The 23700-nt window shown below is 40.6% G+C and overlaps 1 protein-coding gene across 1 annotated transcript in view; it reads right to left on the bottom strand.

The window, feature by feature from the left end:
- Nucleotides 1–336: 336 nt before the first annotated feature.
- The window catches only part of abca2 (ATP-binding cassette, sub-family A (ABC1), member 2), a 127677-nt gene continuing 104313 nt past the window's right edge, over nucleotides 337–23700 (bottom strand). Inside the window, exons 27-48 of the mRNA XM_085787608.1 lie at nucleotides 22271–22492; nucleotides 21811–21913; nucleotides 20361–20686; nucleotides 19098–19311; nucleotides 17133–17238; nucleotides 16944–17055; nucleotides 16765–16825; nucleotides 16285–16459; nucleotides 16071–16186; nucleotides 14811–14958; nucleotides 13495–13618; nucleotides 11574–11706; nucleotides 9774–9894; nucleotides 7842–8020; nucleotides 6740–6881; nucleotides 5585–5719; nucleotides 4607–4710; nucleotides 4424–4516; nucleotides 3500–3602; nucleotides 3081–3218; nucleotides 2635–2844; nucleotides 337–1587 (exon numbers count right to left, since the gene is read on the bottom strand). Of these exons, the coding sequence (XP_085643734.1) occupies nucleotides 1552–1587; nucleotides 2635–2844; nucleotides 3081–3218; nucleotides 3500–3602; nucleotides 4424–4516; nucleotides 4607–4710; nucleotides 5585–5719; nucleotides 6740–6881; nucleotides 7842–8020; nucleotides 9774–9894; nucleotides 11574–11706; nucleotides 13495–13618; nucleotides 14811–14958; nucleotides 16071–16186; nucleotides 16285–16459; nucleotides 16765–16825; nucleotides 16944–17055; nucleotides 17133–17238; nucleotides 19098–19311; nucleotides 20361–20686; nucleotides 21811–21913; nucleotides 22271–22492 (3101 nt within the window). The 3' untranslated portion in view covers nucleotides 337–1551. The remainder of the gene's footprint in view (nucleotides 1588–2634; nucleotides 2845–3080; nucleotides 3219–3499; nucleotides 3603–4423; nucleotides 4517–4606; nucleotides 4711–5584; nucleotides 5720–6739; nucleotides 6882–7841; nucleotides 8021–9773; nucleotides 9895–11573; nucleotides 11707–13494; nucleotides 13619–14810; nucleotides 14959–16070; nucleotides 16187–16284; nucleotides 16460–16764; nucleotides 16826–16943; nucleotides 17056–17132; nucleotides 17239–19097; nucleotides 19312–20360; nucleotides 20687–21810; nucleotides 21914–22270; nucleotides 22493–23700) is intronic.

The following is a 23700-nucleotide window of genomic DNA, read 5'->3' as shown; positions in this document are numbered from 1 at the left end:
CTACACGATGAGCACCTAAGCGGTCATCGTCGCTAATCAAGATAGGATTAATAGAGAGTTGGCCACTCCGAGGTAAAAACCAATACCCAAATAAAATAAACAGCTTCCAATCCAGGGCGGGCATGGCTGACTCTGTGGGCCCGTGCCCGCCCGTGCCGCCAGGACTGATGGGAGGGCTCCGATTTTCGTTGTGCAGCGCTTCCGTGGCCGGTGTGTCCCTGGCGTAACGCTGCAGTTAAAAAGAGCCTAAGAGGAGATATCTCGTCCTTGGCAATCTACGTTTGGCTTCTCAAAGACGAGATAACTAGTCTTCAGCAGTCAAAGAGTTAACAGTGGATGATACAACAGAATTCCATCAACTATTCACCAGATTTACATTCATCGAAGAACAAAGAGATGACAGTTTAGTTTATCTTGTTAAATGATAACCCCTTTAATTAAAAATAACACATTAGTGGCATAATAATCACCAGAAGTAGCAGTGAAAGAAGTAGTGAAACAGATACTGTATTGACAGGACAGGTTAGAACTCAAACTATCACAAAACTCATGTGAGACACCAGCCAAAACCACATGCCAAGATAAATGTAGAGGAAAATTACTGTCTTGGTCAAGTGTGGATATTTTGCACATTTTGAGTCAAAAAATGAAGAAGAAGAAGAAGAAAAAAAAAACAAGACATTTGCAAATCACAAAGCACACCCTATGTTAAAACAACAGAGATATCTCTTTAGCATCACAATGATGGTGCTGCAGTCATTGTTAGAGAGCAGGAGTCCACCTCAGTGTCAGACTGTTAGAATGCTGATTACTTTCAATGGAGATTGACATGCTATTATTATACACTGTGCCCAGTTTGTAGAGATTCTCTGGACCGAGGCCACCACACAGTGATATGTTAAAAGCACAAAGGAGTGCCTTCAATAGAAAAGGGCCAAATTATACATTGACAAAAGACATTGGACCATCACCATGTATATTCCCACCGTGTCTCTGACAGTCTGTCTTAAATCCAAAGGCCAAAAGCTCTCACAAGCCTACACTTGCCCCCTCCAGTTTTCTTTTCACTTGGTCTGCATTCTAGTGTCCTTCTCAATATTCAAAATAAATTATTCTGCTCACCACTAAAAATAGACTGTATTACACTACCACTGGGAACCGGTTTCATCACAGTATGCTCTCAGAGTGACCTGTGGTGTCAGACACTTGGCTTTAAACATATCACCAATAATGTGTTCAGTCAATAGCAAATGCATCTAATCTTTTGTATCCATCAGCCAGCTAATGTGATAGAGACTTAAAAGAAAATCAATATGAAAACATTCCAGGGTTACGTTTCAATCCAAAAGTGATCACTGATGCTGCTGTTCCTCATTCCTACTGGGATGAAGAATTTGAGGCTGAAATACAGAACTACTGGTCCCATGTCCCATAGGGTTTGGTCTTCCTTTGGGTTAAATTAGCAGCTCTGTTCTCCTCACCCTAGGTTTCAGAGCTCAGACAGATGGGTTTGAAGTTCTGTGACGTTCCATCTCTCTCAAGTGGCTGATTTCAACAAAGTGTGTCTGTGTTGAAGGAAAGCTGCACCTGCCACACACACACACACACAGAGAGAGAGAGAGACACACACACACACACACACACACACACGTACAGTATATATAAACAGTATCTCACAAAAGTGATTAAACCCCTCACATTTCAGCAACCATTTTATTGGTTCACTTGTGCTCGTGTTGCCAGTATAAACTTGTCAAGATATGGCCATGATGATTCACGAGATGAACTCAGTGTAAAATGATCGAGGGTCGGCTTGATCCGTTTATATTTACTTACTTACTAACACATTAACTGCTCTTTGTTACAATGTTACTGTGGCAACATTAGTTCCGCTATAACTATAACTATAATGACATCTCCCCCTTTTAAGTTATTATAATATTATAAAGTGATTTGAACTATAACAAACACATACAGTATGGTGTTATAAATGTTGTCAGTTTGCTGCTGTCTGGATGCAGAGGGATCTGCCAGAATCCAGTTCTCTTTTGATTGACTTATTTAGTTTTGTCAGGTCAATGCAGATTTGGGCTGTGCCTGTGTTCCTCTTCAGGACTGGTACCATGGAAGCACACCATTCTACTATGGTTGTTGTCACCCGCACGATGACACCATCCTTGATTTTTTGTTCTTTTGGTTTGTCCTCAAAAGAGTGATTTTTTTTGTTTGCACCTCATCAGAATAAATACTGTTAATACTGAAACTGAGTTTGAGATGTGCATTTGGGTTCTGACACCAGTCTTGTTAGGGTTGGGCACATTTTACACTGCTTTTTGTACCACCATCACATCATATTGAAGGGATCAGTGAGACATTCACAGACCATCCACAGTCACTGTGATGTGGAAGTAACCGTGAGAAGGGAGGGTGGCGCACTGAGCCCATGGATGCCTGACTGGGAGCTGTCACCGCAGTAATGGCGGCTGCTTCCAGTTATTTCGCTGAATTCGTCTATAGGTTTTCCAATACAATGACATCACATTGGGTTCTATTCACCCAAGACACTCTCACTTTTCTTTTCTTTTTTTTTACATGGTATTAAAGTTTTGCTAAGGCTATGTGTTATCCACTTACCCTTTCCTCTTCAAAGCTGATCAGACCTTCATCATCGTTGCTATCAAGCTCCTCTTGAGCCTCGCCGATCAGAGTGCTGAGTTCTGTGTTGGTGGGCTGAGACTTCAGCAGGTTAAGAATGTGCTGCAGGGGAGACTGTGCACCACCTTGGGGCAACACATCCTGTTGCTCTAAGTTGTCACTCTGCTTCTTGGCAAAGTTGACAAACACCTGAACAGAAAAAGAACGTGTATTTTACTGACTCCATTGTTCCTTGTTGAAAGCCTTAAAGGGATAGTTCAACATTTTGCCAAAACGCTCTTGTGGAGAAGTTGTGACCGAATCTCAAAACAACATGCACTGATAATTAAAGGTAATGAACCTACCCCTATGACTATAGGGATTATGACAATACGGGAATTTGCCAAAAATACTGAACCATCCCTTTAACGTGACTGTTAACCTACATTGTCCAGAGTGGTCTGACTGACAGAGTAGTCCTCAATGCCCAACACTTCAACCACCTGCTCCATCTTACTAAAGACTTGAGCCAGAGAGATCCGTGCCGATTTGAGCTGATACTGGACCTTTGTGTGGTGACGCTCCTGCAAAAGTGACAACACAAAAAGAGGGAAACTCAAAGCTCACTCACACCCACTATTCCTAGAAAAATAAAATCCACAAACCTAAACAGGACCTGACCAAAGCATAATTTTTAGTAAGATGTTTTTGACCAAAATAACTTGAAGCTGGGGGATACCTTGAAATCATTAGGAGAGTGATCAATTGTATCTGAATTGAATCACCCGAGGGTGGGACTGTAAATCAAGATGGACATCTCTAATGAACAGCTTATACCAAAATGATCAAAGAGGTGCAGTACAACCTTCAGCACAGCCTCAGGGAAATTTCTGTTGAAGAATCGAACCACCTCCTTTACATTGGAGCTGCTCTTGGTCCTCACTGTGATCATGTAGCCATCCCCAAACCTGTAACATAACCATACACACACATGCACACACATGCACACACACACATACTTAAAAACATAGATGTATGTGTCTGCGTGACCTCAGACATCCATGCAAAAATATTTTCATTCTCATTAAAGCTATACAATTGTGAAGTGTGACAATTGGTGGTACTGTATTAAATCATCTTGGCTTTTACATCATTACTGTAATTCATTAACGTTATTCTGGATATGTTTCACAGGCGTCATTTACGCTGGGGACGCCATGGGGACATGTTCCCACCACTTTTTGTCATGAACAATTGTGAGGTTGTGAGGGCGTGGCTTCTGTTGTACTCTGAAATCAAAACAAAAAGCTGGGTTCATTCTTTCATAGATTGTCTTGCCCAAATTTTAAATATTTCTTCACACTCTAACCCTGACCACATGTGCATACTCAAATGACATCATCTCACAGCGCCATCTACTTAAAACAGGAAGTTACTTTTGACTCACAATCATTTTATGTCTATGACATTTTCATTATGTGGTCTCATACATAGACCTACTGTATGTCTACCTATTCTGTGGCTCTTACTCCATCTGAAGGAGACAACTGACATTTGGTATAAAAATTCAGAACAAAGCTTGTCTACTGTCACATGCTCCCTGCAGACCACATAAAACACAGAGATCAACACTACAAACTGACTGGACTCTCATTACACACTTATTTTCTTTATTTATTATTTTTCAACATATTTTTGTTTGTTTGTTTGTTTTCAAATTAAAATAAAAGGCCTTGTAGAAACCAAAAAAAAAAAAAACACAAAGCACAGGGATCTTTGTCTTTCTCACCTGTTCTTCAGGTGTTGGATGCTGCCCAGACATTTAAATCTGCCATTCACCATAATGCCCAGTCTGGTGCACAGAGCTTCACACTCTTCCATGCTGGAAGGTACACCATGAAATACTATGTAAGTCCATTAGTGAAAGACAAGTTATAATAAGCCATTGTTTCTGAGAGGTGATATGTCTTACCTGTGTGATGTCAGCAATACTGAGCGTCCAGTCTTGATGATGTCCAGGATTAAATTCCAGAGGAATCTCCGAGCCTTTGGGTCCATCCCAGTGGTGGGTTCATCCTGACAAAACCCACAAACACAAAGGGTAGCTTCAAAGTATTTACCGTAAAATGTAAATGAATTAAGTCTCAAAATGTAAAATATAAGTTTGAAGTTTCATTCTTGTGACAATCTTGTCAATCTTGTGAGTTTTATTTTTGTGTATAAGGGGCTGTCAGAGACATTATCTACAATTACCACATGATGTCATACTGATGCATGTACTGTACTGAAAACCTCACCTACAAGTGAAAAAGTTTTACACACTACTGAAACACTCTAACACACTGATGATATGATATGATTTTGATACCCTTAAGACCAAAAGTTGTCTTTTTTTCCTACAGTTTTTATAGTGTTTTAATTCATGATTAGACTGTTATGAATAGACACAAACAGCTTTCATTTTATCTAATCCTTTTTCCTCTCTGTCTTCTTCAGATGCACTTTCCCTTGAACCCTCTTCAGCCTGGGCCAATGTACTTCTTGACTCCACAGAAATGTGGCCTTTTTGGTGTCTCCTGTGAAGGGCTGCAAAAACAGGTGAATTTCCTGATTGCCTGATGGCAGAGTGATGGACAAAACCTTCGATAGGCCAAAGTATCTGAGCCTCTACTTCCAAAAGCTGCCACAGAAGTATCTGTAGTCAGAATACACCAATTTAAACTGTAACGGAATACAGTTACTCATATTCTGTATTTTAAATACGTAACGCTGTTACGTGTAATCCGTTACTCCCCAAACTTGGACATAATACACTCACCATAAGTATGGAGGAGCAACAATCAGGCCAGGATTAGAAGATCATGTGATGAGTCATGACAGTCCTCTACTATTCTCTGCCTCTGCTGTTAATGGACCATGTTTAGAAAAGTACAGATATATAACATCTTACCAGGAAGATGAGTGAGGGGTATCCAATCAGAGCAATGGCAGTGGAAAGCTTGCGTTTGTTCCCTCCACTGTAAGTGCCAGCCGGCTTGTCTGCATACTTGGAAAGTTCCAGCTTCTCTAGTGCCCACTGCACCACCTTGAGGTCAATGAAGAGTAAAGTCAGGGTTTGTTGAGACAGAGGATTTGACAGATTTTGCTTCTGGCTCATTGAATTGAATTGAATTGAATTGAATTCCTTTATTGTCATTCATACCAAGGTATAAACGAAATTTAAATGCAAACCTCCATGTGGTTAAAAACATCAATGAAGATAAAAAAGAAAGACACACAATCAACAACAATAAGACAATACAATTCAATATTGCACAGTCTCTAAAGTGCAGCAGTCAATTTTTAAAGTGCAGTCAGTGTTGTCAGTGTGGAAGCATGTGGCAGTCTATTTGTATGAGTTCAGTTGCCTGATGGCGCTGGGGTAGAAGCTGTTGGTCAGTCTGGATGTGTGGGACCGTGTTGATCTGTAATGTCACAGCTACCCCAGCTCATGCTGCCCCCTTGTGGAAACATCACATTGTCCGATTTCCTCGAAACTTTACATGTCTGATGACGGTCCACCCCTGAATGCACGTGGCCACGTTTGGTTATGCTACTACCGCCCCCTGGTGGATGAGCCATCAACTTGTCATAACTCCTTCATGTATCGTCCGATTTGCTTGAAACTTCATATGTGTGATGACGGTCCACCCCTGAGCTCAACTTCCCACATCTGGTTAAAACCCCCAGGTGGATGAACAAAACATTGCATTTTTTTTTTTTGCTCCTACCAGGTTTTCTCTCCCTTCTCACTTCGCGCCACAGCCCCCGCGTGCCTCAGGACCCCATGGTGGCATGGGGGAACGAGGGCCCGATCATCGCCACTTGCGACTTTGATTTTATTATTATTATTTCAAATAGAATAAATTGAAATATTTTTGGAATAACTTCAAACAACCTGTTTATAAACGAATGGCAACTGGTAGATTGAAATAAAAAACGGTCTTGAATAGAAAACCTTTTTGATTATTCTCTGCAACATCTAATAATCCTGCTCTCATCCCTTATAAATAAGCTCCAGCCTTTCTCAATGGGACACAATGTTGTGAATGTGCATGAAACCTACTTTCTCCTGGTCCTTCCAGGGAATCCCACGAAGGCGGGTGTAAAGCTCTAGATGTTCCTTGGCTGTCAGGTCATCAAACAGGGCATCAAACTGTGGGCAGTAGCCAATACTCTGCTGCACGTGTAACAGATCTTTGAGGATACTGTAGATAGACAAACACACGCACACAAACATGTTCTTTATCAACTTCACACTTTATGCACCTACTAGTTAATTTATAAAGAACTTATAAAGAATATACAGTGAGATACCATTTAAAAAACACAGATCAATAATAAAACACTCAGTAGAATGCAGACTTCAAATACCACAGGGAGGCTATTGAAATCCTGGAGTTGCTTGCTGAAAACTAGTCCTAAAACAAGTCCAAGGTACACTTTATAAACTTGGGGAAGAGAATAAATGTATGGCTTGTGGAATAGTGGAGTAGAAGATAAGTGATATACTGCGGAGCCTGGCCATGTAGTATTTTAAGTACGAGTACACAAGGTAGAGTCTGTAGGATTTTCCTAAAAAATAAAATATCTAGGCTATTTATACAAAAGATATCCTGCTTAATCATCACCTGTGGCCTTCTACTCATGTCCCCCCCCCCCGCCTGTATTGATGTTTTGTTGTAGTCAGGATGTTTCTTGGCGGAGAGGTGGAGGTGAAGCTGGCCGTGCAGTGATGGCCGTGGTGGCTTGGCTCAGCCTTTGCCGGCGACGGTATGATCCCGACGATCAAGCGCCTCACTCAGACTGTGTTTTCTTTTCTTTGTTGCTAATTGTGTATCCACAATTTCCCCTGGCTTGACGGCGTCCAGTCACTATCTTGGTGGTAGTAGCAAATACTCAAAGGAGAACTTTGAAGACTGAAGTGGAAAAGGGTTCTATGTGAACAGCAGTAGAACATGGGTCAGTCCTGACCACTGCTATCCGGGGCAGGGGGCGATGTTCATTTGAGCCCGAGAGGAGGGGCCCAAATTGAATGTTATGTTTACAAACTGCAACGAACAAACCTACAGACTCTAACTTGAAACTCTAAAATGCATTCTAAAGTGAACTGGATGCCAACATAGAGCAACAAGGTAACTAAGCAGTACATGAAAACTGGCACTGACCTGTTTCCATTAATAAAGGCCTCTCCCCCAGTGGTGCACTCATCTCCTGTCAGCATTTTAAAGGTGGTGGTCTTCCCTGCTCCATTCACTCCCAGCAATCCAAAACATTCACCAGGCCGGACACCAAGACACAGCCGGTCCACTGCCAGAATACGACCCATCTTCCTGGATTTATACACCTGAGGCAGATATTTCACATGTATGACTGGTAGGTTAATTTTATGTACTGGCTGAACAGGACACTTATCTGAGTTGTTTGCTGTAGAGACTAGACCTTGAAAAAGTATTAAAGGATCTGCCCTAAAATGGTTTGAGTCATACCTATGACAGGTACAGTTGAGTTACGTATGGTGTACAGGGTACAGGGTTCTATTTTAGGGCCAATTCTCTTCATTCTGTACATGCTTCCATTAGGGGATATAATACAGAAGCACTCAATCAATTTTCATTGTTATGCTGATGATACTGAGCTCTACTTATCGATAGAGATGGATGATAGAAGCCGCTTAATCAATTTGCAAGATTGCTTGAAAGAAATCAAATCTTGGATGTCCTCTAACTTCCTGCTACTAAATTCTGATAAAACAGAGGTAATTGTGTTTGGACCTAAACATCTCAAGGACACAGTTTCTAATCAGATTGCTACTCTGGATGGTATCACCCTGAACTCGAGTACAACTGCAAGGAACCTTGGAGTCATCTTTGACCACGATCTTTCCTTCAGCTCACACATAAAGCATGTCACTAGGACCACCCTCGTTCACCTGTGCAGTATAGCTAACAGAGGCTGACATTTTCTCTGGATTCCCGCGGGACACGGGAAATGTTTAATCTGGGCGCAGCGCGCTGTGACAACATCTTGGTGCGTCCAATAGGAGAGGATGTAGTGGAGAAAAATAATAAAAATAATAACAACATCTCGGTGCGTCCAATAGGAGAGGATGTAGTGGAGAAAAATAATCAGTCGCTTGCAGAGTGAAAACAAATGGCCAGATGTTCAGTTAAAGTGACGGGATGCATGAAGTGAGTACCAACTCTCCCTAACAGGCTGTTAAACTGCTCACTGCTCAGCCTGACGCTAAAGTACTCCTCGAAGCGATCAGGGATCAGGGAAATAGCTTTTTGGTGTCTGTAGTTGAGGATGGATATTGGTTGTGTAATGTAGGAAACTAAAAATGTATTTCTAGCAACGAAAATTGAGTTTTCGACCTGTTTCGTTTTTGAGTTGTGTAGGTGTGTGGATAGTTATAGGATTGTCGGTGGGGGACATATTGTGTACGATGTATATGTATGTATGTATGTATGTATGTATGTATGTATGCATGTGGCTTTCTCATTAGACTGCCTATGGTTTTGTAATGAAATGGGAAATGAGGGTTCGGCAGCTATAAGCTTTGCTTCAGCCGAAACCCTTTTTGACCAGTTATATTCTGTTATTACCTTGAAAAAAAAACATGCTGTGATCAAAATAAACATAACATAAACATGACATGTGTGTTTTATAACGGCAGAAAAAAACAAAAACAACTACGTTGATCATCCTCAGGGCACAAGCCTAGTCACAGACACTCAATAGAGCGTTTGAGCCAAGTTTGTCTGCTTTCGCGTACCGTATTCAAAGTGTGTTGTAAACTGTTTTCTTGTCTGTATACAACATCTATTGCACGTCTGCCCATCCTGGGTGAAGCATCCCTTCTCTGTTGCTCACCCTGGTTTTCTTGGGAGTTTTTCCTCAGTCGATGTGAGTGTCTAAGGGCAGAGGATGTTGTAATGATGCTGTGTAAAGCCCTTTGAGACAAACTGTTTGTAAAACGGGCTATACAAATAAAATTGCCTTGCCTTGCCTTAATGCTTGAATAAAACATCCAATTGCTTAAAAATCAGTATGTAATTAGCAAGGGTGATTTTATTAAAAATGGGTTGACTTTAAACCTTTGTCAGGTTCTCGATCTTCAGCATGTCATTATCAGCGTCTCCTCGCAGAACTCTTCTTCTCTCAGAGGCCACATCTGCATCATCATCGTCAATTGGTTGGCAGTTGACTGGCACCCTCCTGGACACACACATAAACATTATTTTACCCTCAGCATCAGGTCCATTGTACCTTCACCTCAATTATTGCTATTATACATTTCACAAATTTCCAAAATGCCTTTTTAACCAATCGCCAAAGAAGAGCCAGTTGTACCTTTCTTTCCCTGTTCTAACTAGAAAACTATCTATTATCTACTACTAATATCTCTGAATTATCTATTATCTGCTACTACTGCCTTTTACAAAACAAAATTACAAAATATATTGCTAAAATATATACTTTTAATCATATTGGAAGTGCTCTATATCTGAAAACTTTAGAATATCATTACCAATAAGTCCACAATTCTAACATTCTTGATGTTTTAGACATTTATGGCAAGAAAACCCATTTCATGAGAAGATAGCCTAGCTAGCTGGGCCTCTCCAGAATATCTTCACCTCCTTATCACAAACAGGAAGGGTCCAAACCTTGTGCCAAATATTACATTCCATTCTGATACTTAGAGTAGGGCAAACAGCTGAGATAACTGACCACAGATCAGTGCCCCTCAGATCCCATAACATGAAGATCCTAGAGTGGTGCTACTCTGATTTCTGAGGCCACAGGTTGAACATGCCAAATATGCCTACAAGGAGCATATTGGAGTGGAAGATGTCATCCTTTATATGCTCCACTGGACCCATTCTTATGTGGATGAGTCAGATGGCTAAATGAAAATTCTTCTTCTTTAATTTCTCAAGTACATATAACACCATTCAAACTCCCATTCTTAAAGACAAGCTCAAAGGGATCTTGGATTGTGGATCACCTGACAAGATGACCAGTGTTCTTCAGGTGCATTGGGGCTTTACATGAAACTCTCTCTGTTTCTGTTCACTCTGTCTATGACAGACTATAAATGCAACTCTGTGGCTTACCACATCGAGAAATACTGGGATAACAGCTAATGTGGCAATCAAGAACAGGATGAAAGAAGAATGCAGGGGATCTGTTACTGTAGCTGTCAACAACACGTCTTGGGAAACACATAAGCAAATCATTTTTGAGTTAACGTTAACAAATCATAAAATATATAGAAAAAACCTATATGTGCTGAATATATTAATAAAAGGAAAAGGTCTAGACTGAGGCTCATTAAAAGCTGTGTAATAGTGGTAAATACCAGTAGAATTTCACTGGATCATATTATATTAGTCTGTTATAACACGTTGCCAACACTGAACTAACAATAAATAACTAATAAACTGACACTAGAGACCACAGTGTGTCAGTCCCCATTGACCCAAAAATATCGACCATATCTGTTTATTTCAGTATAGCATAGTGTAGTATTTGTTCATATCATTTACGAAGGGGAGACAGATATTTTATAAAGAAAGCTCCAAACAGCAGCCAGTAGTAATAGCTCCTCTTATGGCAGCATGTCTTCCTTCCTTCCCCGTCTCCCCTGTAGCACCACCCAGACTGTTCCTGACCTTTGTTTTTCTAGAGGTGTTTTGTGAGTCTGTTTTTCACTGGTAGAGTGCTGCACGCCCATTTCTGCCACCCATGTGGTGGCGTAACACCAAACAAATTTCTTGGTGCTTGCAGGGTGGTTGGGTAGTTGGGTGGGTGGGGGGTGTTGGTGTCTTTTTCTGTGAGTGTGTGTGACTTGACAAACAACTAACAAATCTTTAGATACACTCTTCACTCACAGCGGTTTCCTGAGGAAGTTGTACTGGCATAGAATGGTGATGAGGAAACCAACAAAGCCTTCAACTGTCATTGCAACGAGTCCTCGCGTCACAATATCCCACTCAAATGGTGACTTCATCTTGTCAAACTGGCCTGAAAGTACACATTTCCAGCAACTTAAACCTTCTCACTTTGATTTGTTAAGATTTCTTAAACTTATTGTAAAAAAGAGGTGATGATTGTCCACAGAACAGGTTTAAAGGGGCAATATGTAAGATCTGACAGAGTATTGGGATTTGGGTAGCTCACCTAGTAGAGCAGGGACAGACAGGAAAATGACAAACATTGAGAATACATTTTTGTTATCAAAAACAATATTTATGTCTGTCCCAAAACAACTTTTTTAATGCGATTGCTTTCTTTACATTTCAGATTTTGTTTTCAGTAGCAATTTGTATTTTCAACATCAAAATTAGGGCTGCCAAAGTTAACTTGATAATAATGAGTTAGTGCAAATAACTTTAAATTCCACAGATTTTTTTGACGCATGATTAACGCATGTACTTCAAGCGACGCAGCAGTAACATGTGGATGGCAAGTAGAAACAAACCTCAGAAACTGGTAAAGAAACAGATATTTTGAATGGCAAGTTCAGCTTCAAAGTCCTGCCAGATGGTGCTCTCAACAAGACCAAAGTTATTTGCATTTATTGCCAAATGCATTTTCACACAGGCAGTGTTTGGGCTGGCTCAGTAGAACTTTGGACCTGAGCAATGCATTTGGGTCAGTGTGAATATAACAGTTGCTCTCAGGTCCATTTGTTATGTGAACGTGGCCAGACCTTGATCCGCTTCAACTGCCTAGACCTGCTGTGTACAACCAATCCACCTCAGAGGTTATTCTGGAGAATATTCTGGACAGTATTGTCCTTGTTTCAGATTGTTGCAAAAACATAAACATATATTTGCATAAAGCAAACATATTTGTCCACTCCACTGTTGATAAGAGTATTAAATATTGAAAAAATATTATTAATATTATTATTCTCACTCTGTTGATAATCTTGCCAATTTTTAAAAAATGTTTTTATCCAAGTATTTACATATTGGCCCCTTAAAGACTCAATCTGGAATTAGTTGATTGTTTTTGTCTGTAAAAAGACCCAAATCAACAATCTGAGCAACAAGTACTGTGTAGGGACTTAAGCAGCGGGAGCTGAAGTAATGGCTATGGTGCCCACATACATTCCAATGCGCTTCCTTATAAATGGAAATCAAAGATGTCTTGGTAACATTTTACTCTTATCAATGGCTTTTTCACTATTTCAGGAAGCTGAGGTCACTCTGAACATTGCTACAAGGTGTCTCCTAAATTGCCTCGAGAGAACATACATGCAATTTAACATCAAATGAGGAGTAATAACTTGTATAAATGTGAAGGGGGCAGCAGGTTAATTGTGGTTGGTGCTGACATGTCTATGAATAAACTGGAAAAATCTGTCAAATCAGCAGGTATCTTTATCAAATATGCTAATAATCCATAAACTACTGATGATGTAATAGAATGTAACTAAAAAGACAGTGTTAAATATGACAAAAACATACAAGTACTGGCTCTTAAACATGTCACAGGGTATAGCAAACTACACTCTCTCCCACAGTAGACAGCTGGGTGGCATCTGTAGGAATGTTCAGTGTATCATGCCATAACCAATCCTTTCTCTGCCGCTGCTTTAAGTCACTATTTCTTATTTTCTAAGCACAAAGTATCATTGTCTACTGTGCTAGAAACATACCAGTGAGCCACACTGTTTTGCTTTGGAACATATTACATACTGCAGATTTTTTTTACTTAATAAAAAAAAAGCACATTCTTTAATTGTAGAGCAGTTAACAGTTTTAGATTTTAATTTTATAAAAAAATAGTAGTGAGTTTAGGTACCTATTTTAGCATAGTATTCGTTGATGTACTCGTTATATGCCATCTCCATCAGGCCATGGCCCAAGTTGTAGTTGGGGAAGATGAGAAAACAAGACTTCAGGTAACTGTTAACTTTTTTCAGATCCTAAAGAAAAGACAAGACATAAGATTCAAAGGCCATACCTAATGCTGCTGTTCTACAAGAGCCAAAAGGTGGTAAACCAGGGGGGGCAACCGCCATTCTAACATCTCACCAGTACGACATATGTCTTTAATTGTCTAAATGGCAACACTTAAAGTAGAAGTAAGTGATATATTTGTGTTAATATAAGTCTTAAATAGTTATATCTTCCGACAGCAATCACTTACATAGAGTGTTTGGACTGAAACACGGGTCTCTCAGTCCCTCTGCTCTGCTCTGAGCCGAAGAGAAAACATTTATCGTATCCTACAGTTTTTATCCAATGAGGAGAGAGAATGGCATGCAGGGCTGTGTGTGCAGCCAAGGGACGCCGTGAATGTGGTGACGTAGCGACGAGGACTGTTATGGTGCGTTCAAGGAAACTCGTATTTTTCCGACCGTGAAGTGGTACCAGTTCGATCTGGTACGAGTTCACCGGTCGGAAGTTACGAGTGGCCGTTCTAGTGACTTTCACCGGTAAAACAGGTCGGAAAAACACGAGTGGGTTGCCTGAAACGCTACAAAGTCGTAAGTTGTGACTTGAAGCTGTAATTTACGATTTCAAAAGCCTGCCTGGAACGCAGCATTAGCGAAAACGACCGGACCACTTACTTCTGCTTTAATTTTCTATCAAATGTCCCATCATTCCGACAATTATTGCCTCCTATGGTTGGAATGACGGTATTTTCCTCTTTTTTAAACATCCTGCCTTACCGACAATTCCTTTAATAGCGTATTTTTCCCCCAAAAGATTTTGCACTGGGCTTAGGCAATGAAGAAAGGAGTTGGTTAAGTTTAGTAAAAAGACCAGGTAGAGGCTAGACAGGCCAGATAGATAGAGAAAGTCCAGAAGTAGAGAGTCCAGATAAGTAAGAGGGAGTCACCTGTTGAGTAACACACATTTCCTAATACTGAAAGCCTTGTCGGAATGGCGGGACGATGGCATGTCGGAATAGCGGTATGTGTTAAATGGTGGTATGTTGGATTGGTGGGATGTCGGAATGACAGCATGTAACCGGTACACTGCTTTATTTACATTTATCTTCAAATTGTTTACAGATTTTCTCCTGCATATCTGGAAAGGTGATGAGTCTGACTGTGGCATCATTACAAACCTAGACATTAGAGACATTACAACATCAAAAGTCAAACTGACCTTGTCATGTTCAAAAAGCTGAAGCAGGAAGGTGGCAACAGTCGCAGTGATGCCAATGAAGAGGTTGATAACTATTAGAAACACGTAGGCCGTACTGGGAACCTCAAACCAGAAGGATGCTGGGTACATGATGGGAGTGATGGACCACCTGGAAGGAACACAATCACTGAGGACTCCAAACCTTGAGGAACTGTAGGGTACATATTTTACTTTATCAGGTTCCAACAAATCCATAATGCAATATTTCAATTTACATAAAGTAGTTTGAATGTTTTGTAACAGATCTTTTTGTATTTCGCAGTAGTGATTGTGATTGGATTCCAAGTCACAGCACTGCAGCAGTTTTTCTGAGTCACAGACTATAAAGAGGGAGTTCATTTGTCATCAAACATCAGAATGAAGGTAAAGCATGGAGGTGTGTGGCCTGTACTTGAGCTTCTGTATGTGCCTTTCTTTGCTCATCTTTAACCATGTTCAGTCAATGTTCTTTGCTCACAGGCTGTCAGACCTCTTAGTTTAGCTGTATGCAGTTGTGGGAGATTTGTTTCAGCATTGCCTGTATAAACAGATCAATGATCCAAAACTATGTGAATGGATCTTTTCTATGCAAAAAATTGAAGACTGTGCAAAAGAAAGTCGTGTAGTGTGGAAGTATTCCTTTTAATAACAATTAAAGTCAAATCCTCTGTGCACCTGTCATCTCAAACATCAAAGTGATTTTTTAACACTAGACTGGGTATCACATTTTAGAGAAGATGTTTATTCAGAAAGTATGAAAAAAAAGAAAAAGACCAATGGCCAATGGTTGAAGAGCATAGCAAATAATGTGGCCTGAAAGATTTCAGTAAATAGTTCTAATACAAATGTACTCCTAATAGCCTACTAGGGATGTAACAATATCAAAATCTCACAGTATTTCGATATCTCAGTAACAAGTCCACGGTACGAAATTTATTACGGTATTGTAGGCATTTCATAATATCAAAATCTCACCATACAATACCTCAGTAAGCTCCACAGTATAAATGTATTGCTATTTTTAAAGTCCAAAATAAGTAACAAAGGACATTATTTGTGTTATGACCCTCTCTACCTATTTCTACATCCAGAATAAAAAATTGAAGTTATGTGGTGTGTGTGTGTGTGTGTGTGTGTGTGTGTGTGTGTGTGTGTGTGTGTGTGTGTGTGTGCATGCATGCGTGTGTTTGAGCTCAAAATCCAGGGGCCAGCCTCTTGTGTGTGTGCAGTCGGATGTCCTACCCATACAGAAGAAAGAGGGAGAGCACTGCAGGAAAGTTGGTTGGAGAGGTATAGGCCGGCAGATCAAACACAAACAGAATTATAACACAGCATGTGGCTGGAACCAGGTAGTTGAGCTGAGTAAAAATGAAAAAAGAGAGAACTACACAGTTAAGTATCAAAGACCTCTATGGGGTAGCAGTCACACACAATCCGACACATCAATCCTCCTCACCATATCCCATATGTAGTTAGCCAGCCAGTAGATGACAGGGTCACAGCCACTGACAAACTGCAGGTGTTTGGCCTTTGTGGATTTCTCTGCAACCAGGAAAACCACAAAACTGGCTGGCACAAAGGACATAGCCACGATTATGAAGATTGCAATCACTACATCTGTTCCCTGGAGCCTGGAGAAACGAGGGTGTGGACAGGAGAAGAGAACAGAGAATATATTGTGGTTATGTAAAGAGAGATCACATTAATGTTTTACTGCGTGGCAGGATTGTAAACAATCTTATAATAGCATAGGGCTCCAGACCAAACTTTCTTCCTCTTACTTCCTCTATTTTTGCTACTGGTACGCTACTAGGTTTACTGGAGCCCTGTAATCCATCCATCCATTCTGTGTAAAATGATTTAATTATCTGAAACGGGAAACAACTGGTCAAGAAGTTATTATATTTTTTCTAAGGTAAAGTAGTGCTGAACTTACAAATAGTCCAGAGACAGGCTAGCACTGGTTCGATTCATTGGGTGGTTTGTCAGTGTAATACCTGTAAAATACACAACAAAACATCATTGTGTGGAAGATAATGGCCAAACCAGGAACCAGCTCAAAACTACAGAAATTCAGTTAACAAAACTGCTGAGATGTTACTGGTATGCCCTTACCATAGGCAGCAGGGTTTCCCTTTGTTGCAGGTAGGTTGGCACGCAGGATCGCATTGTTTAGGACATTCAAATATGTCGGCATGCTGTGGTAACCTTTGTTGTTGTACAGAACCTGAAGACAAGATGTTGCTCTGTCAGCCCTTATTTACACTTTGGAACTTGAACTCTGACCTCTTGTGATCATCTTACCTGAGCTGATCTGCGAACTGCTATTTTGCGAACCATTGGAGGTATCTTTCTCCCAAAGGATGCTGGGATTGATTTCTGAATGTTCCCCACTGTTAAACCACCATATCTATGGAGATCAAAGTCAGTGAAAAAATATGGGTAACAAACATTAAGTCACCATGATTTTCATGTCTACCACATCACTATTTAACTAGGACCAGCTGTATAATGAAATATGTGTTAAAGGGATAGTTCGACATTTTGGAAAATTTGCCCATTGCCATAATCTCTAGTCACAGGGGTTAATTACCTTTACTTGTTGATGCATGCTGTTTTGAGATCAGCGGGGCAGAGATGCGAGCTGCCTAATGTTACATAATTATACATGATCATTTCATAGCATGGTGAATGTTCATTGTTACTGATTTTGCCAATAACCACCTTACTCATAGCCCCCCTCGTGGAAAAAGGATTTTTTTATCTGAATTTAATCATACTCAATTGACCCCATCAACTTCATTCAAATCAAATCAATCAAAATAAACTTTAATGTCCCCGGAGGGAAAATTGTCATGGACAATCAATGCTGTACATCCTGCTGTACATTCCTGTTCTAAAACATAACAAGTTGATGAAGTTGCATTATGACTGCTATGAAATTCTGTGTAATGGCCTCTATGTTGCCGTGCAGCTATGAAAGTTCATAGATTTTGCATGGCTTCAAGAAACTCATAATCTCATGAAAATTGATACATGTGTCAAGAATGGTGAGTATTTCCATCTGACGGGGGTTTACACATGCCTCAAAAGCGCCCCCTTGAAACTTACAAAAGCCCGTCAGCATGAGGGCGGTCGGAGATGACATCATCCAGGTCAGAGGTCAGTAGGTCAACCTACAGACCCCAGATGTTGATAACAGCTAACCGCGGACTAAGAGGAGAATAGCACCAACGTATCATAACAAAATATTGGTGAAATGAACGAGTTTCGTGGCAGATAACGTGTTATTTAGAGGCTGCATTGCGCTGCCCCGTGCACTCGCATTATACGGATATACGCGGCACTCGGCTGGATCTAATTTCGTCAAAACGACTTGTAATGACACCAAAGTTATCTGAGTGAGTAAATGATCGTATTTTATGCTAGAAATAAGGTCCAGATTGTGAAAAATGGTAATTATCCTTTAAGGCGTAGGCTTTGGTCACAGGTTTAAATCTTGCCTGAACAATCAGCAAAAAATTTAACTACTTTAACATACTTTAAGCTAGTCTTCATTCAACTTGTAAAATGTTCGCATGACTTTCGGCTATCATTCATCCATCGTTGATTTATCACAGTATAAAACTCCTCTAACTCTAGGCTCTCTGCGGCTCAGTGGTTAGCACATAGGTTAACTGATCACGAGGTCATAGGTTTGTGTCTTGCCTTAATCATGTCTGTTGCATGTCACATCTGTACTTGCTCTCTTTGTCGATTTCTTCTGCTTTTTGCAAGAGATAATCCGTTGCAGTCGGTACTGTAAGCTACCAGCTCGAATACAGTACAAGTCAACTTTTTTTTGGTTCATTTGTATGATTAAACTGTTTGAAATACATGTTTAGAAACAGTGTTTGGTAATTAACAGTGTCAAGAGAAAAAAACTGGGTGTGGAGCACCCACGGGATCTGTGCCTACGATTGTATTTATTTTGTACTTTTATCAACAGGAGATGCTTTTTAATTCTGTATCCAACTAAGGAAACTGTCACATTCACTTATGCATTTGGGACATTTTTTTGCTTTTGTCCCGTTGTACCAAACCATGACACACAAACCAAGGTACGTATCAAACCATGACTTGTGTGTACCATTACACCCCTAATGCAGATACTCAGCTGATAGGACAGTTTCTGCCAAAGTTAAAAAATTGCACAATACCACTATAATATCAGTAGTCAAGCAACTAATATATATACAGTATTATATCATATAGCAAATGCAGTCCTACCTGTGTAGTCGCAGTCTGTCTGATGTGAAGAGCAGATACTCGGACACATTGCGACCAGTAATGTCAACAAGGATGTCACCTGTCACCACCTTCAAGAGGGGTGGGCGTCCTCCCACCCCACTGGGACAGGAGAAGCCGGTCCCCTGCATGGAGCAGGTACAACGGACAGGCTCGTGGATGGACAGAGGGAGGGTGGGAAGGGATGTCACAGGCTCTATGCAAACACAAGAGAGGCATCATTTAACTCAGTAGAGCTTTTTTATGGCAGACATTTCAAGCCGGTCATAGAGGTAGAGGGTCATATTAACGATAGCTCATTAACTCTTTGACTGCCAGCTACTTTCACAGCAGATACACACATACAGGTCACTGCAGCTGTGCCCCGCTCCACTCACACACACACGCACGCACACACACACACACACACACACACACACACACACACACACACACACACACACACACACACACACACACACACACACACACACACACGTAGGTGTCATTTTGATGTGATTATGTACAGCATACTTTAAAATAGCTGAAAATGCACTTTTGGCTATTATTATTTTGTTTTGTTGTTGACGTTGTTATTAGTTTGCAAACATAGGTATATTGGTCCTGCTCTTCACTGTCTTATGTACACTACCTGGGTGTGGTAGGGTGTTCTGTTACAATATCATGTACCCTGCTTTGCCGGATGCTGAATAATATGCTTTTATTAATTTGAAAATGACCAATATTTGATCGCAAAAGAAGAAACCACATTCAAACCCATGAGATGCATCAATAATAAACAAAATCTTTTTAGGAGGCAATTGTACTATATAGCTGTAATCTGAAATGTTATTTGTATTTCATTCTGTGTACAGTAAACCACTTTCATGCTCAGTCTCATCAGCATCATGCTCATAGGGAGCATACGTCAGTCCGACTGCCCAAAAATCCGACCGCTCATTTCTCCGACTAGTTAATCCGAGATATTCTACAGTGTTACTTTTAGGGTTAGGGTTAGAGAAATGGGAGGTCGGACTAATGGACGGAAAAAGAAATATATGGTCGGAGAAATGGGAAGTTGGAGAAATAGGTAGTCGTCATGCGCCCCATGCTCATTGCCATATGTTCTAAGGATGTGTTGTATTGTTGTTTCAACATCTTCTTCAATAGTTTGCATGTCTGTGATGAAATTAATAAAATATATTAGGATATTACCAAGACAGAGAGATAGATTTAAACTGCATAGTGGGTTACATAAAGACTCACCTTCGGCAGTAGTTGGAGGGGTAACTGTTAAGTTCCACAGACCATCCTCAAAACGGGGATCTGGGTCATCAGAAGGTGCTGGTGAGGGTGGTGGGGGTACAAAATTGGAGAGCGGGACCCCCTGTGTGAAGGAGTCCAGACACATGGAGTCAAAGTAGCGTGCAGCCAGGGTCTTGGAGTTGTTGGCGTTGGGGTTGAGGGTCAGGGCCAGTTGGTCCAGGGTGCTGTTAAAGGGGGTTTTGAGGACGCAGGTAGCACCCACACCCGAAGGCAGACGGAGGGTGTTGATGATCTTCTGTGGACTGGAGTCTAGCAACAGCTTACTCCTAACAGGGGAGTAAAAGGTGCAACACTCAGACTGCAATTAAAGCAAAGGTTGTACGAAACCTGCTCCGAACTATGTAACAAATTATTTCAGTGGTGGTATGTCTAAATGGTGGGATGTCGGAGTGGTGGGATGTCGGAATGGTGGGATGTCGGAATGACAGCATGTAACCTGTTATAAGATATCAGAAAGCTGTCAAACAGTTAAAACAGGTGTCAAACAGATACAAAATGAACATTACTCATAAACATCGAACGTAACAATGACAGTCCACAATTTTGTAAATTTTTATTTACACACACTATTCGAAAAATAAACTAACCAAGAGCTTTCTATCTTAGTTGCCTAGCAACGTCAATTGTTACTTTTTAAAGTGTGTGTATGAATGTGAAGCATTACTATGAAGTGTTTCGAGCTGTGTGTCTGGCTGGCTATATAATGTATATGGAAATGCAGTCCATTTACCATTTTTGCATTAGAACGAATGGAGGTCAAAATGACCTTGGCAGTTTTAGGAGTAACTGCAATGTTGGCAGTTCTAGTGTTAATTCTTCTGCAAATAGTAGATGAGCTGACATATGGATGAATTTCCCTTTTGGGACTGATAAAGTACTTCTTATTCCTACTGTTCTTTAAAATCACATGGTACTGTGTATTTTAGTTTTTTCTAGTGCTGTCAAAAATATCGCATTATTAACGCGTTAACGCAATTCAATTTTAACGGTGTAAATTTTTTTATCACAAGATTAACGACGGGGACACACCAGACGTGGAAGCACCGGCAAGCGCAGAGAAGTGTCGTTCACACCAGACGATTGTGTCGTTCACACCAGACGCGCCCTGCAGTGATCATTTTGGCGTCTGGTCAATTTTGTGCGTGAGCCACGAGCGAGTATTAAAATGATAATTCAAGGGACATTTAGAATAGATAAAAATGTGCGACTAATTTGCGATTAATCACGATTAAATATTTTAATAGATTGACAGCACTAGTTTGTTCCCTATACAGACAAAGTTAAACCTCATTAGATAATGTATGACTCACAGAAGTAATCTGACATCTCCTTAGCTCTGTACTTCATTCAAACATCTTATACCAGAGAGGGCCATTTGCACACATCTTACCTGTACTGGGGTCTATCTTCATTAGCAAAAGGAATGAAGTTGCCTTTAGGCTGAGTATAGTTATGATACTGAGATGGGGACAAGATCAGGGGGGGCAAGTCTCCTGTGAAAAAAGACAAATGATACTTCAGTTACTTCTTGGCAACATTAAGTATTAGAACCATTTGCATTTTATCTTTTTGTATTATTGTTATCAATTCAAATTGGACTTAAATCTATTAAATGGTAAATGGACTTGCACTTAGTGCTTTTCTAGTCTCTAGGACCACTCTTTACACAGTGCTTTACACATTCACCCATTCATAAACACATTCATACCTTGCACTTTGTAGCTACATTTACGCTGCACAAATCATCATCAACAACTATTTTCAGTAACAAGCTCTGAAGTACACTAACACATTAGCACTAAACATGACTGTGGGGGCAAAGGATGCATAAGCCATTTGTAAAACCTCACCAATTTCGGGCACAGATAATGCCACAGTCATGGCCACACAGACAAAGAAAGCAGGTAAGAGGATCTGAGAGAAGAGGCCCTTGGTGTTCCTCTTGGCACAGTGGAACCTCTTGACAACAAGGCCATGGAACTGACTTAGCTTTAACCACCAACCCTCCAACTTAAAGCTGCCCTGCCCCTCCAGGACTTTTGGCTCTGGGGATGGTGGGTTCTCTGCATCCCCTCGAGTTGAAGTAAACATCATATGAAAAAGACAAGAAAAAATGGAAATATACTGAAACTGTTAGCAGGATGCTGTCGTTTAACACTAGAACCGCCAACATTCTAATCCCCCTTAAAACGCCACAGCGGTCTCCCAGACCGTCACGTGTAATTACATTGTTTCCAGTCGCAAACAGTTCTGTAAGTGGAAAAACTAAGATTTAATTTTTAGTAGTGTTAGTCCTTCTTCATATTATGTTGTGTTGGGGTCTTGATTGGATGTGGTTGGGGGGGTAGACTGAGTGATGTTACAGCACCGCTTGTTGCACACGTCTGCCTACAGCTGAAAGTGACGCATCTGGACACGTGTGCTGCTCTCATGTCAAGAGTCGATGTCGCTGTTCACTGGATTTTTATTTTTTCTAGGCCTGTTTGTTATCAACTCCAGTGTTTTACAGTTGTTCTACCTGGATATTACGTAGTTTAGGCTCCACGCCCACAGAAACCCGTTATTACCGGACTGGACAGCAGCCGAGATAATTAGGCTATTATTACGTTATAATTCAATAATCATTATAAACGAGAGTGAGTAGGCTATATATATGGCGCTTTATATCTAACACAGACTAATCTTTTTATATCTAACACAGACTAATCATGATCTAGTCTTATATAAGTTTGTGAAGTGTCTGTGTAACGGAGCTCCGCGCACCTCCGTTAGATCTGCATGGAGCACACGTCAGCTGACAGCTGACAGATGCAGCTTACAATTTCCTCATCACTACCTGAGCCACCAACCGATCCCCCCTCCCTCACGTCCCGAGGAGTCTCCTGGACATATCCTGTATTCTCTGATTTTCCTTTTTCTTTTCTAACCGGCCTGTTTCAGTTAATGCCCGTATACACCCGGTGTCTCTCTCTCTCTCTCTCTCGTCATATAAAAATAAATATAGCCACATAGGAAAACAATAAGTGAAAAAAAGAAGCGCGATAACTGCAAAATGGAAACATTGTAATAATTGCTGTGTGATCACAGCTGGACACAGCGATCTATAACTGCCGTTTATGCAGCGGTCTATGGGACCGCTGTTGGCGGTCTGAGGTATAATTGCTCAGAAATCGAGTGTGTTTCATTTGTTGTAAGCTTCAGAAACCATCAAACACATATATTTAGAAAAAGTCACGGACTGAGAGACCTGTAGGTTTAATGTAAACAAAGTAATTTACAT

The sequence above is a fragment of the Trachurus japonicus genome, chromosome 9, assembly GCF_045865225.1.
Source record: "Trachurus japonicus isolate A0001 chromosome 9, Traja_1.0".
NCBI classification, from domain to species: domain Eukaryota; kingdom Metazoa; phylum Chordata; class Actinopteri; order Carangiformes; family Carangidae; genus Trachurus; species Trachurus japonicus.
The sequence above is the reverse complement of the archived record's forward strand: the minus strand, read 5'-3'. Positions and strand labels throughout refer to the sequence as shown.